We start from the raw sequence: 19,322 nt of genomic DNA on the forward strand, positions 1-19,322 counted from the left end.
ATTTATTTTAATATTGATCATTCTAAGAATTTTTTGTTTTTATGATAAAAATTTTGTTTCTTAAAAATGAACTTATGACCCGTGCCCCGGCGCCCAATTCGTATCGCCACCCATATGCCTGCTTCTGCTGGCCCTGGTCTTATTAACATCAAGTAACATTATTTATTTCCTCAAATACCTCCTGCTCACTCACAATTAAGCCATCCTCTCCTATGTCCTCTACACTTAAGTTGCTCATTATTCCACCCTGATGAGGATGCACCCTTTTAAATTGAATACCTCAATGATGTCTTCTGCAGAAGTTACTATTCTATCACTTTCATCCATTAACATCATCATTCTTCCTTCTACATGACACATATCTGAAAAATACTAGGATTTTTTCTTGGAGTGATTTGCTAATTTCTGCTCAAACTGTAGTTTTGCTATTCTTATCGACTGGCTCACCTTCCTAGCCTGCTCTTTATACTCCTCAAGCAGTTGATTGCTACCATTATTCATCTTGTGCTGCCTCCACAATATCCTATCCTTCCAAATTTCATACTTAATCCCTTTACTGATCTATGAATCTACTTCATTCAGTCTTTTGACTTTCAGAATAACATCATTGTTGTTAAATATCTTTTCGTCAGTCATTCACTTTCGTTTGTTCAGCTAAAATTCCTTTCACAGACATAGTTCCGCTCCCTCCAATTCTGTGATTTATACAATCATTTTCCCTTGGAATCAGTTCCATTTTAATTTTCATATGGGCATTTGCTCCCATAATTACACACTCTTTCATTTCATTCGCCAGTTTGGCATTTACCAATAATTTGAAGTCCAACAGAATATCACGCTTTTCACATATCCATATTCATATCCTCATCTCCTATTCAGTCTCTCCACAAACACTCTCCATATTAGCCACTATACATGTTGCATTCATAACAACATATCATTCTTGAGAAGTGCATGCCATTAGTTATTATTATTATTATTATTCAGGCCTTCATGGAGTCAACAGACTCATCATGGGAGGTCCTTCTTAGGAAATACAAAGTCTATCATACCACTCCTTGAGCTCATTAACCATTCTTGCTCTCACCACTCTCTCTCAGGCAATGCATTCCACAGTTCAACCACCATCCAAGCAAAGAAACCACTCCTCATCCTCTTGTTCACAGCTTCCTTTTGTAACTTCCAGGGATTTCCCCTTGCCATTTCATCCTTCTCACTGTTCCACCAAGTGCAAGAACTCCCCAGTAACTGCCTCTCAACAGTTTAAAAGTCTCAATCATATCATCTGTCCTTCTATTCACCAAACTCTGCAGTCCACATTCCCTCAGTCGATCCTCATAACTGATATTGTACAGTCCTGAAACCATCTTTGTTATCAGCCTCTGTACCCTTTCCACAGTTAATTTATCCCCTTCAAATCCTGGGGACCAAATTTGAGAACAATAGCCCAAGTGTGGCCTGATCAGGGTCTTATACAACAGAATAATAACTCTTTTATCTCTGCAGGTCAGCATCCTTCTCAGTATTGCAGCAATGTGTTATCACCACCTTTGCAATATGTCCCCTGAATTTCAGGTTTCTATCAATCATCAACCCCAGATCTCTTGTCTCCCCCTACTTCCTCCAGTATAACTCCTCCTAGAGCATGCAGCATCCCATCGATGTGTCCCAAACCTTAAGACCTTACATTTTGCTGCATCAAACCGACACCCCCATTCATTTGCCAATCTGTCTAGTTTATTTTAATCCTCTTGCAGAGCTGCCACATCTGCACAGTAATAGTGCAGATGTGGCAGCTCTTTTATTCTCCTATTACTGTGCAAACAACTGAATATCCGCTTGCAATCCATTGACAATGTCATTAATATAAAGGTTGAACAATACAGGTCCCAGTACTGAGCTCTGTGGAACCCCACTTGTAACCTTCTGCTTCCTTGATATTGCCCCACCATACACAACTCTCTGATACCTATCCTCCTACTTCCTCCAGTATAACTCCTCCTAGAGTATGTAGCATCCCATCGATGTGTCCCAAACCTTAAGACCTTACATTTTGCTGCATTAAACCGACACCCCCATTCATTTGCCAATCTGTCTAGTTTATTTTAATCCTCTTGCAGAGCTGCCACATTTGCACTATTACTGTGCAGATGTGGCACAGTAATAACCCTTCCCAGCTTCACATCATCTGCAAACAACTGAATATCTGCTTGCAATCCACTGACAATGTCATTAATATAAAGGTTGAACAATACAGGTTCCCAGTACTGAGCTCTGTGGAACCCCACTTGTAACCTTCTGCTTCCTTGATATTGCCCCACCATACACAACTCTCTGATACCTATCAGACAGCCAATCCTGAATCTAGTTGACTAACCCGACATTTAAACCCATGTGCTGTAACTTAAATATCAGCTTATGTTTTATTTTTGCACTGTGATGCAATGCTCTCAAATTGCATCACATTTTTTGATTTATGTTGTGCTGTACAGTTAGGAGAGGTTTCTATTAATTTTCTTATTGTGTGAATTTACTGCTGACACTTCCTTAAAATCATAGATTGTTGTCCAAAAAGAATGCCTAAATGTCCACTTTTGTCCAGAGGTGGGCAGTATAGAGAAAATGATTTATGTGATGTTCTTGTTCTGAAATATATTAGCACTTGTTCAGTTATGTTCCAATAATATAAGTTGCATATATTTGCATTTTTCATAAATTAAAAATATTTTGTTTAGTCATAAAGATGTCTGAAGATGAGTTTAAAATGGATAATAGGATTAATTAAGAGGATAAGTTATATGTTTAATCTATTGCAAATTGATTTTTAGTCTGGTTTCAGTAATAATTTAATTTTAAAATTAAGATATAAGCCACTCAGAATCAAAATGGTAATTTAGAAATGGCAGTAAACAGGATTATAAATAAAAAGCTAAACTTACTCTGCTTCCTTCAAGCAACCCCCCCCCTTCCCTGACCATTTACTTTCCACTGCCAATTTCTTTCTCTTGCAGTGTTCCAGATGCCACATCATACTTAAAGCTGTCCTGTAAGTTTGTTATACTTACCTAATTTATAATCCCACAGCCATTTTCAACAAAAAACTCCACATGGCTAGTCATCTCCCAAATCATTCTTCCCTCTGGGACAAACTGGGCACATTAATTATAGATAAATCCTAAAATGCCATCATCACATCAGACATTCTTAAAACAACACCAGGTCCTCTTCTTCATGATACTGTTTTAGGTAATTTGCTCTCAGTAATTTTATAAATTCTCTTTCCTTTCTCCAATAAAAATCTTTCCAGTAAGTTAAAATCACCTCATGATTACTATTCTGAGCTAACTTCCTGTACATTTAATTTCAATCTTCCTCTTCATCTCCATTCCCAGTCTATAACACCATACAATTCCATGTGTGTCTTGGTGGACTCCATCTTGCACTAGACATGCAAACCAACTGCTATCTTCATGCTAAACTTCTACTTTTGGTGGGTGCACTTCTTCTGTAATCAGCAGCACCCCTTTCCCAATCCTATTCTTCCCTTAAAATGCTATAATTCTCACATTTTATCACATTCTACAGTTAGTAAAGATATCCTAATGTCCATAATTTTTGAACAAGTGAAGGGACCAGTGCCAATCTTCTTCCTCCTTACTGCTGAATGACACTCCCACTGGTATACAATTAGTAGACATTAATAACAAACAAGTAGATGTAAATATTCTCTAGATACTCATGTATTTCTTACTGGACATTTCATTCCAGTCAGTGATCTTATGTAACATTTATTCTATCTCCCTCCTCCCCCATCACACTGAATACTATCTCTCCCCAGATTTAACATATCTAATCATGCAGCAGCATCTGCACAGTTAGCCAAGTGGTTACGTGTTCCGCAACCATATGCCTGGGAAAGGAGTGTCCTGCGTCCCAGTCAGTGATCTTATGTAACATTTATTCTATCTCACCCCCCCTCCATAACACTAAATGCTATCTCTCCCCAGATTTAATATATAATCATGCAGTAGCGTCCAAGTGGTTATGTGTTCCGCAACCATATGCCTGGGAAAGGAGTGTCCTGCATTCGATTCTCGTCGCTAATGTGAGGAGCTAAGGATCTTTCTCAGACATAGCCAAGTTAGCCGGTCTTGGGCATGGGCTACAGGGTTTTTCTCCCCAGTTTATATGGAGTTTTTCCTCCCACAAAGCAGGCAAGCCAGTCTTAAGAACACAATGCTTCACAGACAATTACACATGGTTGTGAGCATGGGGGGGGGACAACCCCACCTCGTAGTGAATTATGAAACCAAACAATGGGAGGCCAAAGCCCTACATAGGGCTGTAGTGCCAAAGAAGAAGAAGAAAAAGAAGAATCATGCAGCAGCAATAAATGTGAGATCTATAAATTACAGATGTCAAGAAATTATATTCTTGGTTTAATCCTTTTTATCCAATAACTCCTTTTTCTAAATCCTTTTCTTGGCATCTTTAATTTATAATATAACCAAGTGGAAAAACTTTCAACATACATGAGATTTGTTTTTCATAATATGAACTCTACAAATATAGAGTTGATTTTGATTTTTCTCCTAAATAGTTAATAAAGATTTTATGATCAAATTCATGTATATTTGAGGCAGTACAGATAATAATGGTCCAATTAAAAATAATATCAATACAATGATAAAACAGGAAATGTAACTAGAGTCTTAAATGGAAATACATACCTTCATATCGTGTAGGAGCTTGCTTTTCAAAAAACACCAGGGATGGAAGTTTCCTTATGCCATATTTATGAGCAGCATTTACATCACGTGTCTTTACAAAAAGAATGCCATTTTGATCAGCTTCATCATCAATATTTTCTAATTCTTTAAGAACTTTTTCACTTCTTTTAGCTTTTTTATCATCTGAAGTACAATATAAATTTCAATTTCATTAAATAATGTGATATGGTTCTTATCCGCTTTCCACATATGGTCATTGTTAAATATAAGTATTAAATTGTATAAATAAAAATTACATATTTCACTATATTAAAGTTCTCTTTCCTATTAAATGGAATTTTTAACAAGAAATATAAACTGAATGATTAATGTAATGTAATGTACTAAATTTGATTATTACATTACATTACATAGAGATTAGTGGTCATTCTGCAATGACTGGTGATCTCTAAATCGCCAGTAATCCTAACCACAATTTTGCTGATGATAACATACTCCATCCTACTTCAGCTACTACATCCTACATGCCAACATACGCCCAGAAACGCTAAAATATAGAGATATAAAAGTTTTACAATGGCTGCATTGCATAATTCAGAAGGCCTGGTAAGAGGGTAGAATTCCAGTTGATTGGAGTAGAGCTCTTATAGTACTCATCTATAAAAAGGGAAATATAACTGAATGTGAGAATTACACAGGTATTTCCCTACTGGGTGTTCCAGGTAAGATTTATGCAAGTATACTCGAGAAACACTAAGAAAAGTGTGAAAGGGAAGCTTGGTGAAGAACAAACTGGATTCAGGCCAAACAGAAGTTGTCAGGATCAGATTTTCACTTTAAGACAAATAGTTGAGAATTCTTGGGAATATAACAGAGATTTGTATTCAATTTTTGTTGATCTGGAAAAGGCATATGACAAAGTGCAAGAGGAAAGCTCTTCAGAACACTACAGTTATACTGTGTAAGTGGGTCAGTATATGAAGCAAAACATAGTTTCTATTTAAGCTGTAAGTCAGCAGTTAGACTTCAAGGAGCTAAAATGAGCTAAAATTGGGTGTGCAACAAAAGTGCACATTATCTCCACTGTTATTTATTATCTATAAGGATAACATTCTGAAGGAAAGTAGTATTAAATCTGATATCAAAATTGGTAATGTTAATCTTAGCTCTTTTCTTTACGCAGATGATGTTATACTTCTGAATAAATCTGTAAAAGTCTGCAAGATTCCCTGACTAAATTGAATAGCTGTTGTAATAAATTTGGTATGAAAAATCAGCAATAAAAAGACAAAGACAATGAAAATATCAACTGAATCTTGAATGGTGAACCTATAGAATAAGTAAAACATTTTAGCTTATTTAGGCACAACTTTTATTGAAGATGGTAAATTAAATATGGAAATAGAAAATAGAATTAGTATAGCTGGTATGGTAGGAAGTCAGCTGAATAAATTTATATGGAATAAGAAAGAAATTAGCCAAAACAGTAAATTAGCTGTATACAAGATGATATTCAAACCAATTTTAACTTATGGATCTGACAGCTGGGTTAGAAACACTTGATCAAAAACTGGAGACCACATATATGAGCGTTCTGAGAAAGATTATGGGAGTGAACAGATGCCATTAATGGCAGTATCACATTAAAAATGAGGATATTAGAAAAGAACTTGCCATTGTTAACATTCAAGAATGTGTTAGTAAAGCTAATCTCAGGTGGTATGGTCACTTAAACAAACTGGGAGAGGAAAGATTAGCAAAACAAGTATTCTTTGTCAGGCTAGCATGGAAAAAACCCAGAGGACCAAAATGATACAGTAAAAAGACCTTTACAAGCCAGAAATATAAGATCTGATAATATTGGAATCTTAACAGATAACGGATTGATATGGAGGAAAATTGTTGGTCAGAATCTTAGTAATGGTGTAATTTTTTCATGTAGTAATATCCTATATACCCACTAAGAATACATATCAGGAATTTGATGATGATGATGAGATCCCAAGTTTGCCCATGTTTAGAATAGAATATTATAGTATATATATATATATATATATATAAAAGGAAATTAAATGACTTTATACCGAGAATGACAAATTTATTGTTAAGATACAACTAGTTTCGTTGAAATACAACTTCTTCAGGTATCATTGGCAAAGAATAAAATAAAAAATAACAGACACATGAAAAATACATTAACAGATCTAGTATAAAACAAGTACATTTAAAAGGAATGCGTGCTAGAGTTCCAACTGAAGTTGACTACGTGCGTGAGCTGGTATTAGTGCGCCAGTATTGGACAGTGGCAATGTGCGCATCAGAGATATTATAGCTAAAGCTGTTATTAATATGAGACGAATCAAGTGATATTTCTTTAGATTCAATTATTCTTCTTTCAAGTTCATCATAGCACACATGGATATTAGAGGTTTTATGCCAATCAACGACGTGTTGGCAGCCATCATCTGCGTTGATGGAGAAGAGAACGTGACTAGAGAGAGTGCTGGCTCTGGTTCTGTTGTAAGAAATGTCTCTTTGATGTTCCTCCATGCGTAAAAGGATGGATTTAGCAGTTTGGCCATAATATGGCTTGCCACAATCACACAAAATTTTATAGACTCCTGGATATTGAGTAGGAAGATGTTTCATTTTAGGTCTGATTAGTATGGAGCAAAGTTTAGGGAACATAGTGAAGCAAGTTCTAATGTTGAATTTCTGAAGCATTTTTGCCAGTTTCGGGGAGAGAGAGAGCTGATGTATGGTAACGAAATAAAACCTCTTGGTGGAGAAGAATCTTCAAGAGCAGTTGAGTGGTAGACAGAGAGAAATTTATTAATCATTTTAAGAGAGAATCCATTGTTAATGAAAGACTTTTTAAGAAAATTGAGTTCATATTCAATTTCAGCTTCATCTGTTAATAAAGATCTGGCACGATGTGCCAGGGTTGAAATAATACCAAACTTTTGTGGAGGGTAGTGATGGGAAGAAGCATGAAGGTATCTGTCCGTGTGAGTGGGTTTTCTAAAAATGGAGATTTTGATGTTCTCAGCGCATCTCATAAGTTTTAAGTCCAGAAAGGGAAGACATTCGTCGGATTCTAGTTCACAGGTAAAGTTGATTTTCTGATGAAACTTGTTGAGGTGGTCCAGAAAAAGGCTGAGGTTGTTGATACTGTGTTCCCAGATGAGAAATACATCGTCAATGTAACGATACCAAACTTTAGGTTTAAGAGGTGAGGAATTAATAGCTTTTTCTTCAAAATCTTTAAGAAATATGTCAGCAAGAATAGGAGAGAGCGGGCTGCCCATAGCTAAACCTGAGTTTTGTTTATAAATCTTGTTATCATATTTGAAGTATCCTGAGTTCACACAGTGAGAAAGTAAGGAGAAAAATTTCTTGGATAGTTTCCTCTGGAGAAGGTATAGAACTTCTTGAGTAGGGACATTCGTGAAGAGGGAAACAATACCAAAACTTGCCATTAAATCTGATGTGTTGAGTTTGATGTCTTTAATTTTTGAGACAAAATCAGCTGAATTTTTTACATGAGAAAAGGAAGTACCACAAAGGTTTTTTAAAAAGGATGCGAGGTATTTTGAGAGGTTGTAAGTAGGGGAGTTTATGCCTTCAACGATAGGTCTAAGAGGAGAGTTTAATTTATGGATCTTAGGGAGTCAATATAACCTAGGGATTAGAGGATGAAATGACCTAAGGGAAAGACGGATGTTTCTTGGTAACTCTGAGGTGGTTTTCAGTAAATTGTTGGTCCTATTGTGCAGTTCTTTAGTAGGATCACTATTTAGTTCAGAGTAAGCGTCAGTGTTTAGTAGTTCTAAAATTTTGTTATGATAATCTGATCTATTTAAAATGACAGTAGCATTCTCTTTGTCTGCAGGAAGAATAATGATGTCATTATTGTATCTCAAACTTTTAATGGCTGCTCTCTCAGAATGAGAAATGTTATCAGAAGGCGGTCTTGCATGATTTATGGTGAAAATAGCTTCCATATGAAGAAGGTTTGCTTCTTGGATTGGTAATAGGGATGCAGCTTTTTCTATCTTTGTTAAGAATAGTTCTTTAGGTATTGAAGTAGGAGCTATAAAAAAATTGAGACCTTTAGCAAGTACACTTTCTTCTGCCGTTGAAAGTGAATGGGAAGAATTATTAATTACAACTTTTTTTAAATAGGCAGAATTAAGTTTGGAAGTGTGACAATCCTGCATACATTTTAGAGAATTGAATTTTCTGATGAGAATAATTTTGTTAGAGTTCTGGATATTAGAAGCTTTTAGAGCGCAGAAATCTTTTAAATTGCTCCAAGATGAAGAGTCTAGAGAAGTAGATAAACGGACTTCAAGAGCGTTCTTCTTAGAAAACCTTCTTAGAAAGAACAAAATTATTCTCATCAGAAAATTCAATTCTCTAAAATGTATCATTGACCGTTCTTGCTCTCACCACTCTATCAGGCAATGCATTCCATGGTTCAACCATCCTCCATGCAATGAAACCACTCCTCACCCTCTTGCTCACAGTTTTCTTTCATAACTTCCAGGGATGGCCCCTTGTCATAACTCCTTCCTGCTGTTCAACCAAGCGAAAGAACTGCCCAGTGTCAACCCTGTAACCACCTCTCAACAGTTTAAAAGTATCAATCATATCACCTCTCCTTCTTCTATCCACCATCTTTGTTATCTGCCATTGTACCCTTTCCACAATTAATTTATCCCCTTCAAATCCTGGGGACCAAATCTGAGAACAATAGTCTAAGTGTGGACTGATCAGAGTCTTATACAATGGAATGATAACACTTTTATCTCTGCATATCAGTGTCCTTCTCATTATTGCAGCAACCCTCTGTGTTACCTTCACCACCTTTGCAATATATCCCCTAAATTTCAGGTTTCCTTCAATCATCAACACCAGATCTCTTGTCTCCCCTACTTCCTCCAGTATAGCTCCTCCCATAGAGTATGCAGTGTCCCAAACCTCAAGACCTTACATTTTGCTGCATTAAACCGGAACCCCCATTCATTTGTCAATCTGTCCTGCTTATTCAAATTCTATTGCACGGCTACCACATCTGCACTATTAATAATAACCCTTCCCAGCTTTGCATCATCCGCAAACAACAGAATATCCCCGTGCAATCCACTGATAATGTCATTGATATAAAGGTTAAACATATAGGTCCCAGTACTGAGCCCTGTGGAACCCCACTTGTAACTCTCTGCCTCCTTGAAACTGCCCCCACCATACACAACTCTCTGATACCATCAGTATTAGACAGTCAATCCTGAATCCAGTTGACCAACCAGATATCCAGACCCACGTGCTGCGACTTAAATATCAGCTTATCATGTGGCACCCTGTCAGATGATTTTTCTAAATCTAGGAAAATGGCAGTATATGCCTTTCCCTCATCTACTGCTCTTGTAACCTTATTATAAAAGATTACCATATTGCTAAAACAATAGTGCCCCTTCGCAAATCCATATTGACTCTCACAGATAACATTATCCTCATCTGCCCAATGCCGTATATGGTCACTCACTAATTTCTCCAAGATGTTAACAATTACTGATGACACACAAACTGGACTGTAATTAGACACTTCCAATCTGCTACCACTTTTATGCAATGGCACTACCTTACCTTCTTTCCATTCCCTGGGCTACTTTCCCGAAGTCAGGTCAAAGGTGCTGTCAGTTCTTTAACATATTCTCACAAAACTCATGGTGAAATACCATCCAGTCCCACAGCTTTACTGACATACAGAGTACTCAGTATTTGGAACACACTCTCCTCCTGCACCTCTAAACCTTGAACCTGCCCTTTCCCTATTGTATTAAAATTTACTCCTCCAGGATGAAATACTCCAATAGAGCGTTCATTGAACAATTCCACTATGTCCTCTGCATCAGTCACTCTATTCCCATTTTTATTTTATCCCACAATGTAATTCTTCCACAGTCATTTCTCTCCTACTGGCCACATAGCTAAAAAATTCCCTAGGATTTTCTTTGGATCTTAGGGCCAATCTTTTCTCATATTCCAGTTTTGCCTTACTTACCATACTAGTCACTTTCCTGGCCTGTTTCCTATATTCTTCATGAATCTTATCTTCATCTGCATCCATATATCTCTTCCATAGCCTGTTTTTCGCATGCAATTCCTGTTTAATATTGTTTGTCATCCACTTTATTCCAAATTGTGTCCTCTTCTTCACTCATGGAACACAGCTTAGTATTGCTGCTTACAAATATTCCTTCACAATTTTCCAAGTACTAATGACATCCCGTCCTCCCAATTCCTCTCTCCATGAAACATCCCCAAGTTGACGTCTAAGACTATTATAATCATCTGCCTTATAGTTCCCGTCTTTTTGATACTCTCTCATGTCTATTCATCTTCCAAGTCAAAACCATATGGTCACTCTCTCCAACTGGTGGGAGAGATGTCATCTTAGGTATTATCAACTCTTCCGATGCTATGACCAAATCCAAAACTCTTGAAAACTCTTATTCCCTCTATTACATGTTGCCTAAGACATTTGTCCCTCAAGAATTCTAGAAATTCCATTCCCTTATTGCTACATGCATCTTCCTCTTCCTAATTTATACTGCTGTAGTTAAAATCTCCCATAACAATCATTCTTCTTGCACTTGCCAAATTCAACTGTCTGAACATCTGCTGGTCCTCACCCTCTGTGCTCCTTGGTCTGTAGGAACACCCCACAAAATATCCTGTCTTGCCCATCTCTACCTCACACCATATGTGCTTTCAAAATCATTAGTGTCACTGCCTTCCAAAGCCTCCACTCTTGGAGGACATAAGTCATCACTTATCATAAGCAGTACTCCACACCACGCTTTCCCTTCCTATCCTGCCGAAAAATGCTGTACCCAGCTACTTCTATTCCTGTGATTATATCCTCTTCTGTCAACCACGTCTCAGTGGTCCCAATAATCTTTGGCCAGGTTGATGCTATCAGCACCACCAATTCTTCTCCTTTATTCCGGATACTCCTGGCATTAGTATAAAGCATAAAATGCCATTGTTTTTATACCCAGCATTATCTCCTCTAGACTCCATTGGGCTCAGCATTACCTGATATCATCCCCCTTCTCCCAAGTACCCATTCCCACAAGAGGCCACCACTGCTACTATCCACCCTAGGACACACTGACTCATTCAGAACTGCAATCTTTCCAGATGCCTACATCCTTCCTCATTCAAATGCAAGCGGTCTCTCACATACAATTCCTCTCTGTCCTCAAACACCCTCCAATCATCCGCATATTCCAATCGTCTCTTCTGGCACATTCTAGCTATTATGTTATTCAATATTTGCTCAGCTCGTCCCTATCATACCTAGGCAACATGCACACTATCTTTCCTCTCAGTGTCATCTTTCGTACCACCTCAAGCAAGAATCTCATATCTCTTGCTGTCCAATTTACATACCACTCAATTCATTTGTTCCTACCATCACAATCATCTCATCCACCCTTTTGCCCCCCTTAATTGCCATAGCCACACTTTCTATCATTCCTTCAAGCAAACACTCTTCATGCATCCTATCTTGAACACCACAGATCATTGAATCCCCATACATTACACCTCTTACCACCCTATTCCTCGATTGCTCACATGCATCCCTCACTCTCTCTCCTCTAACATTTTCTCTCTGTGCTCCCCTACTTACCTGCCTTCCTGACATCACTCTATCCCTGGTTCCAATGCTCCCTTGCATTCCTCTCATTCCCTCTCTCCTCTTCTATCATTCCCATATCTCTCTCTCTCTCATTCCCTCTCTTCCAATTATCCTATTCTTTCCTCTTCTATCATTGCCATAACTCTCTCTCTCACTCCTACTCTGATTCACTTTGCATTCGTCTCTTCCATTTGCCTAATCTCATCTTTCACACTTCTCATCTCATTCCCTAGACATTCCACCTGCTCTTTCAGCTCATCTCTCACTCTCTCTGTAAGTCAGCCTCTCTTATTTGCCATTCATCCTCCCAATTGAGACCATCTCCTAAAACTTCACAATCATTCAACCTTTCCATACTCTCCACTCTCATTATTTTATTCATATTTCTCTTGCCTTCTATCATACCACTCATCTCTCTACATGGAGAATCTCCCATCTCTGACTCAACAAGGTTAGTTATAGTCTCAACGAGGTCAGTTGTAGTCATCTCAAACTCACCAAGTTCCTCCCATTGTCTGCATTTTGCATATATACGTATTCCTCCTTCTCTCACCTGCCACATATACAACCGCCGGGATGCATACATTCTGCAAATCCACATGCTACAAAATCCTGTATGATATCATGCAAAATGGAGCCCTTAAATGGGGGAGGACTTTGAGATATGCCATTTGCAATTTATCTTCTGCTGCTGCATTTATTCAAAATAGTGTCACTAATTAGTGTCAAAAATAGCGTCACAACTAAACGCTAAATAAGTATAAATGAGTATAACTATATAAGTAAAAAGTACAAACAATTACAAACAAAACTTTTAAATATACTAAATATAAATAAAATAAAACTAAATAATGAAAACTTATGCTATCTTCATCTTGTCTTCCACTGCTTTACCTTATATATATCTATAATAAATATATATTATCTAGACACTTTACTCTAGAGACCAAACATAGAACTTTTATAAGCCACTTCTGCTACCCCCAATAAGCAGCAAGGTAGTCTTACACTGGGAAATGAAATTCGTCTTTCACCTAAAGATAATCATAAATGTCCATCGTGGGATTCGAATCCACAGTCTATCGGTTGGAAAGCAGATACACTAACCAATCAGCCAACCAGACCAGTGATCCCTCTCCTACACTTCAACCTATATCTTAATATGCTATTTCAGCTCTGTGTCTCTTCCACAGATACTTCCATGGTCACTGCTCCAGTTCCCTGAAGCAGTGCCTGTTAAAACAGGAACAGCAGCCTAACATCTCTTTTTAGTACAACAAACACATCAAACCTGCTTCTCTATGTACCTCTGTCCTCTGGAATAGTGTTCTTCTTGTGGTGTTTCCCCAACTAGAATCTCCAACTCTTTGAGAAAAATGCCAAAACATTCTTCTTTCTCAGTCCTCACCTGCACTCCACAGATGGCACTCATGGGTTATAGGTTCTTCTATCTCTTGTGTGTGTGGGATAATTATAAAACAGCTAAGATGTAGCAAAGCTTAAGAGGGTGTTCGGAAACAGTAAGTTCTTTTGATAAACTACTTTGGATGCTCAATTATTTTACGCAGCAGAAGTGAGACTCTTAACCTAATAGTGATCATCTCCAGAATTAACATAAAAATTAAACAGATACTGATGGGATATAAATAAATATATTACTATTATCATCTTCATTATCAGACCTTCATGGAGTAGATTCAGTGTGGGAGATCTTTAATCAAACAGAGTGATCAAATCATGCCATAAAAAACTCATTCATTCTTTCTAGATTCATCACCCTTCTTTTTACCTCCATGCCGCGTGCGCGCGTGTGTATGTGTGTGTGTGTGTGTGAAGAGAAAGAAAAGGAGATTCATTCATTTTATGCCTACTGTATTTAATCTCCTAACCTTTGGAATACATTCAAATATTATTGTTGAAATATTTCTTTATGTAAAAAAGCATTAATCTCTTTCTTCTCCACTTAATTCTTTATTTATTCGAACTGGAATAAGAAGTTAGGTCCAAGGTGTCCTGTATTTTCCTATGGAAAATTACCTACCTTGTAGCACTACCCACTCCTAAATATATCCTTTCCTCACAGAAATTTTCATATTACTGGCCTCCAGGCTAGGTTATCCCGTCATCTGAAGGTCACCTCAGGTTATCTCATGGTCACTTTTGTCACATGGTCAAAATAATATCCTCTGATGCAAAGAACAAATCCAAGACAAGATCAGATCTCATTATTAAAGGCTGGAAACATATAGGGTGATGAGTGATGACAAAGAAATGTATGGGCAAATTGATTTAGCAAACAAGTGGATGATTATTATTCATGATTTGGTTATGAAAACAACCACAAACTGCCCAAGGTAGTTGTTTCCATATTCAAAATTGTAAAGAATAATCATCCACTTGTTGTTTGCTAAATCACTTTGCCCATACAGTTCCTTGTCATCACTCATCAACCTATACGAGGGCTGTTTGATAAGTATGTGCAAAGTCTAAGAAATGGCACCACCAGTACGTATCGAGGTTATTTTTAGTTTTCAACTGTTGGAGGATCACACACTAAGTTTAAGTCAGACAGATCTATTACTCTGTGTTTGGCATTCATTTGAATCGATCAAGTACCGTGATTTGTGAAAAATGGATGTGCAAGAATTTCGTGTAGTGATTAAACATTACTTTTTGAAAGGCAAAATGGCTTAAGAAACCAAAGCTAAGCTTGATAAACATTAAACATTACTTTTTGAAAGGCAAAATGGCTTAGGAAACCAAAGCTAAGCTTGATAAACATTATGGTAAGTGTGCACCTTCGATTAGAACAGTTTATAAGTGGCCATATGAGCACAAGTAACGCTGAATATTCTGGACGCCCTGTTGAGTTCACCAGAAATTATTGAAAAAATCCATGATATGGTAATGGATGATAGAAGAGTGAACATGCGTGAAATTTCTAAGGTTGTGGGCATCTCAAATGACCATGTACATAATATTTTACATGAATATTTACATATGAGAAAACTATCCGCAGGATGGGTGCCGCATTTGTTCACGCTGCATCAAAAGCATCAATGTGTGAACTGTTGCAAGAAGAGCTTGAAGCTGTTTCAACAGAATCCAGAGGAATTTTTGCATCGTTTCATAATGGTTGATGAAACATGGATTCATCGCAAACAGCTTGAGACCAAGAAACAGTCAAAACAATGGGTTGCAAGCAGGGAATCTGCACCAAAGAAAGCAAAAACCATTCCTTCAGCAGGAAAGGTTATGGCCACCGTCTTCTGGGATGCTAGTGGCATAATCTTCATAAACTTCTTGGAAAAGGACAAAATAATTACCGGAGTGTATTATGCATCTTTGCTGGATCGTTTAAATAATGAAATAAAGGAAAAACGACTAAACTTGGCAAAAAAGAACATTCTTTTTCACCACGACAATGCACCTGCTCACTCTTCTGCAATTGTGAACATAAAATTGTTCAATTTATGCTATGAAGTCCTTAAACATCCCCCTTACTCTCCAGATTTGGCTCTCTCGGACTACTATCTGTTTCCAAACATGAAAAAATGGCTACCAGGAAAGAGATTTTCATCAAACGATGAGGTGATTGCCGAAACAACTGCCTATTTTAAAGAGTTAGACAAATCATATTATATGGACAGGATCAAAAAACTCAAGCATCATTGGACTAAGTGTATAGACCTCAAAAGAGACTATGTTAAAAAATAAAAAATGTCTGTCCCAAAAAAATTACGTTTTCTTCATTTTTGCATGGACTTATCGAACAACCCTTTCACTGAATCATCATCAAGATGAGAATGAAAAGAGGGTAAGATGGTTTCATTGCATTTCAAGAGTGAAATAATAAATATCCTAACTTCTTTTTTGTGTGTAAGGCTAGAGGATCCTATCACAACCAACTTACCTGCTTTTTTTGGTAACTTAATTAAAGCTAAAATAGAGCAATTAATCCTACTGCATAATGAACTGTGTTAAATGTGTATGTATATGTCTGTTAAATTGTGCGTGTGTGTGTGTGTGCCTAGTTTGTCTGTTTTGTAAGATGAAAAACCTCAGTTTCTGTGGGGAAAAAAAAAAAACAAATCTGCTTGCTCCATATGAGACTGGCTAAGTCACCTTCACTTGAAAAGCCCAGATAAAGCTTCTTCACATGTTAGATGGGATTCAAACCCAGGTCTCTAAAACCAAAGTGCACTGATAAAACTGATTGAACTATGGAGTCTCATAATAATGAATACAGACTCCAGTAGTAGTAGTAGTAGTAATTAAGAGCTAAAAAAAATTAATTAATGGCAAAATCAGGAATATATTACATAGTAACATAGAGCACATAATAACACATACTATAATAAACACATAAAATAACACATACTCTACAGAAGATAGAATGGCTTTGTGAAGGGGAGGTCTGGTCTTGTCTTGTCTTAGTAAGTTATTACTTTTTCAAATAAAATGGCAAACTGAGTCATTTTACTAAAAAAAAAAATTCAGTCATATTCCATAGAAAGAAAGGAAAAGTTCAAGTTCAAATTTAATATAGAACTTTCTTAGCAGACATTATATTATTATTATTATTATTCAGACCTCCATGGAGTCAAAAGACTCATCGTGGGAGGTCCTTTCTAAGTAACACAAGTCTACCAAGACTCATTGAGGGAGCTCCATCCTAGGAAACACAAAGTCTATCATACCACTCCTTAAACGCATTAACCGTTCTCGCTCCCATCTCTCCATCAGGCAATGTATTCCATTGTTCAACCACCCACCATGCAAAGAAACCACTCCTCACCCTCTTTCTCACAGTTTCCTTTCGTAACTTCCAGGGATGGCCCCTTGTCATGACTCCTTCCCACTGTTTAACCAAGCAAAAGAACTCCCCAGTGTCAACCCTGTAACCACCTCTCAACAGTTTAAAAGTCTCAATCATATCACCTCTCCTTCTTCTATCCACCAAACTCTGCAGTCCATACTCCCTCAGCCAATCGCTAGTGTCCTTGGTAAATGTGGCGGTCGAGTTTAGCTAGTCTAGAAAACGTGTTTTTAAAGTTAAATATAGTGTGGCTTTTTGTCACAAATTGTGCTAAAATTGTGCATCGGTTAGAAACAAGTGTCCTTCAGTGGTATTATTGTTTAGAACTGTGGTGTATATATTGTGTTTTCACTGCCGTTTGTATCACTATATCAACGTGTAAAGATGGCGTCCAACAAGAAACGTACGTCAGCGGCGCGCAGGACTTCTACTACTACACGAAAGGCTGGCTCAGCGTTAGATTTTTCGCAATGGATGCGTTGCGGAAACTGCTACATGTATGCACCGAAAAATGTGAAGGATCTGTGGTCGGTCTGGCAAAATGAAAAGAAAGAAAATGTCGACGTATGTGAGAAGTGTCGGGATAGGCTGGAGCGTTTAGGAATGGAAGCTGACATCGGGACCGTAGCGGAAGAACTTCGGCGGGAGTTTATGAAAATGAAAAATGACCTTCATCTTCTTCATGAGGAAGTGGAAGTGATCGGTAAGGAGATACTGGAAGTTAAAGCTGAGTTTAATGTGTTAAACAGAGAAATTAGGACTATAGAGATTACTTTAGCTGAAGTAACTAGAACAGGATTACATATGGGTGAGTCTTTGGTGAATGATTCAGTAATAAATAGTATGGAAGTGATTGGGAGTCAACATACTAAAACCACAAGTAGCCAAGAAGAAATGAGATGTAGTGAGAGTGGGGGGGTAAGTAATAGAGAGTTGAGTAATGAAGCTGGGAGAGTCATGCTGAATAGTGTAGAGAATGAGTCCATGAGTGTGAACTTGAATGAAGTTAATAGTGGTAAAATATATGGTGATTCTATGATTAAGGGTATGGAGAGTGGTATGCATGAGGAGTGCTTGGCTGATTGTACAATAGAAAGAGTGGCTTTAGCAATAAAGAGAGGGCATGAAACAGACAAGATGATAGTTATGGTGGGTACGAATGACCTGAGAGGTAGTATAAATCGGGTAGGAAAAGATTTAAGAACATTATTAGATATTGTGAAGAGGAAAAGTGTCAATGGGAGAATAGTGTGTGTGCTGCCTCGTTTTGACAATTACGAGTTAAGTAGACGAGCAATGATAATGAATGATATGATTGCAAGAATGTGCAGAAAAAGAGGTCTGGAGTTTGTTGATGTTTGGAGTGTGTTTGAAGGAAAAAGGCAGTTGTATGCTAGAGATGGACTGCATCTTAACATGGAAGGACATAAGAGATTGAAGAAGTTATTGTTTTCTGAACAGGTTGAAGTTATTGGGCAGGGAAACTAATATTGAAAAGGTTGAGTGTAAGAGAGAGAAACTTTAGCACTGATTGTGTATTTATTGATCCTTATAGGCAGAATAAATTGCAGAAGAGAGGGGGAAAAAATCGGCATAGGACTACGGTAGTTAGTGACTTATATATCAGTTCTAAAGCCGGTACAAGATCTAGAGGGAATCTGCAATTTTTGTATACCAATGCTAGAAGCATTAGAAATAAGAGAGAAGAATTTTTGGCATTAGTCAGTGAAATCTCACCAAAAGTTGTAGGCATTAGTGAAACTTGGCTGTCAGCAGAAGATGTGGTCACTGGAATTGAATGTGATGGGTACAGTATTTTCAGGGAGGATAGAGAAGATAGAACAGGAGGAGGAGTACTGTTGATGATAGCTGATGTGTTGCAGCCAAAGAAAGTAGTATATCATGATGATAGACATGTGAATGAGAGTTCATTTGAGGCAGTCTGGTGCGAAATAGTGACCAACGCAACCAAATATACAGTTGGATGCTGCTATAGGCCAGGGAGTACAGGGGGAGATATTGAATTCATGCATCAGCAACTTAGTGCAATGAGTGAAGGCTT

The 19,322-nt window shown here is 37.5% G+C and overlaps 1 protein-coding gene across 1 annotated transcript in view; it reads right to left on the bottom strand.

Annotated features, from left to right (window-relative positions):
* The window catches only part of LOC150096202 (uncharacterized), an 881,296-nt gene that overhangs the window by 438,774 nt on the left and 423,200 nt on the right, over positions 1 to 19,322 (bottom strand). The window contains exon 15 of the mRNA XM_090409004.1: positions 4,731 to 4,913. Within this exon, the coding sequence (XP_090265130.1) occupies positions 4,731 to 4,913 (183 nt within the window). The remainder of the gene's footprint in view (positions 1 to 4,730; positions 4,914 to 19,322) is intronic.

Source organism: Typopeltis vanoorti, chromosome 19 (assembly GCF_054136105.1).
Source record: "Typopeltis vanoorti isolate ZY-2024b chromosome 19, IOZ_Tvanoo_1.0, whole genome shotgun sequence".
Lineage (NCBI taxonomy): Eukaryota > Metazoa > Arthropoda > Arachnida > Uropygi > Thelyphonidae > Typopeltis > Typopeltis vanoorti.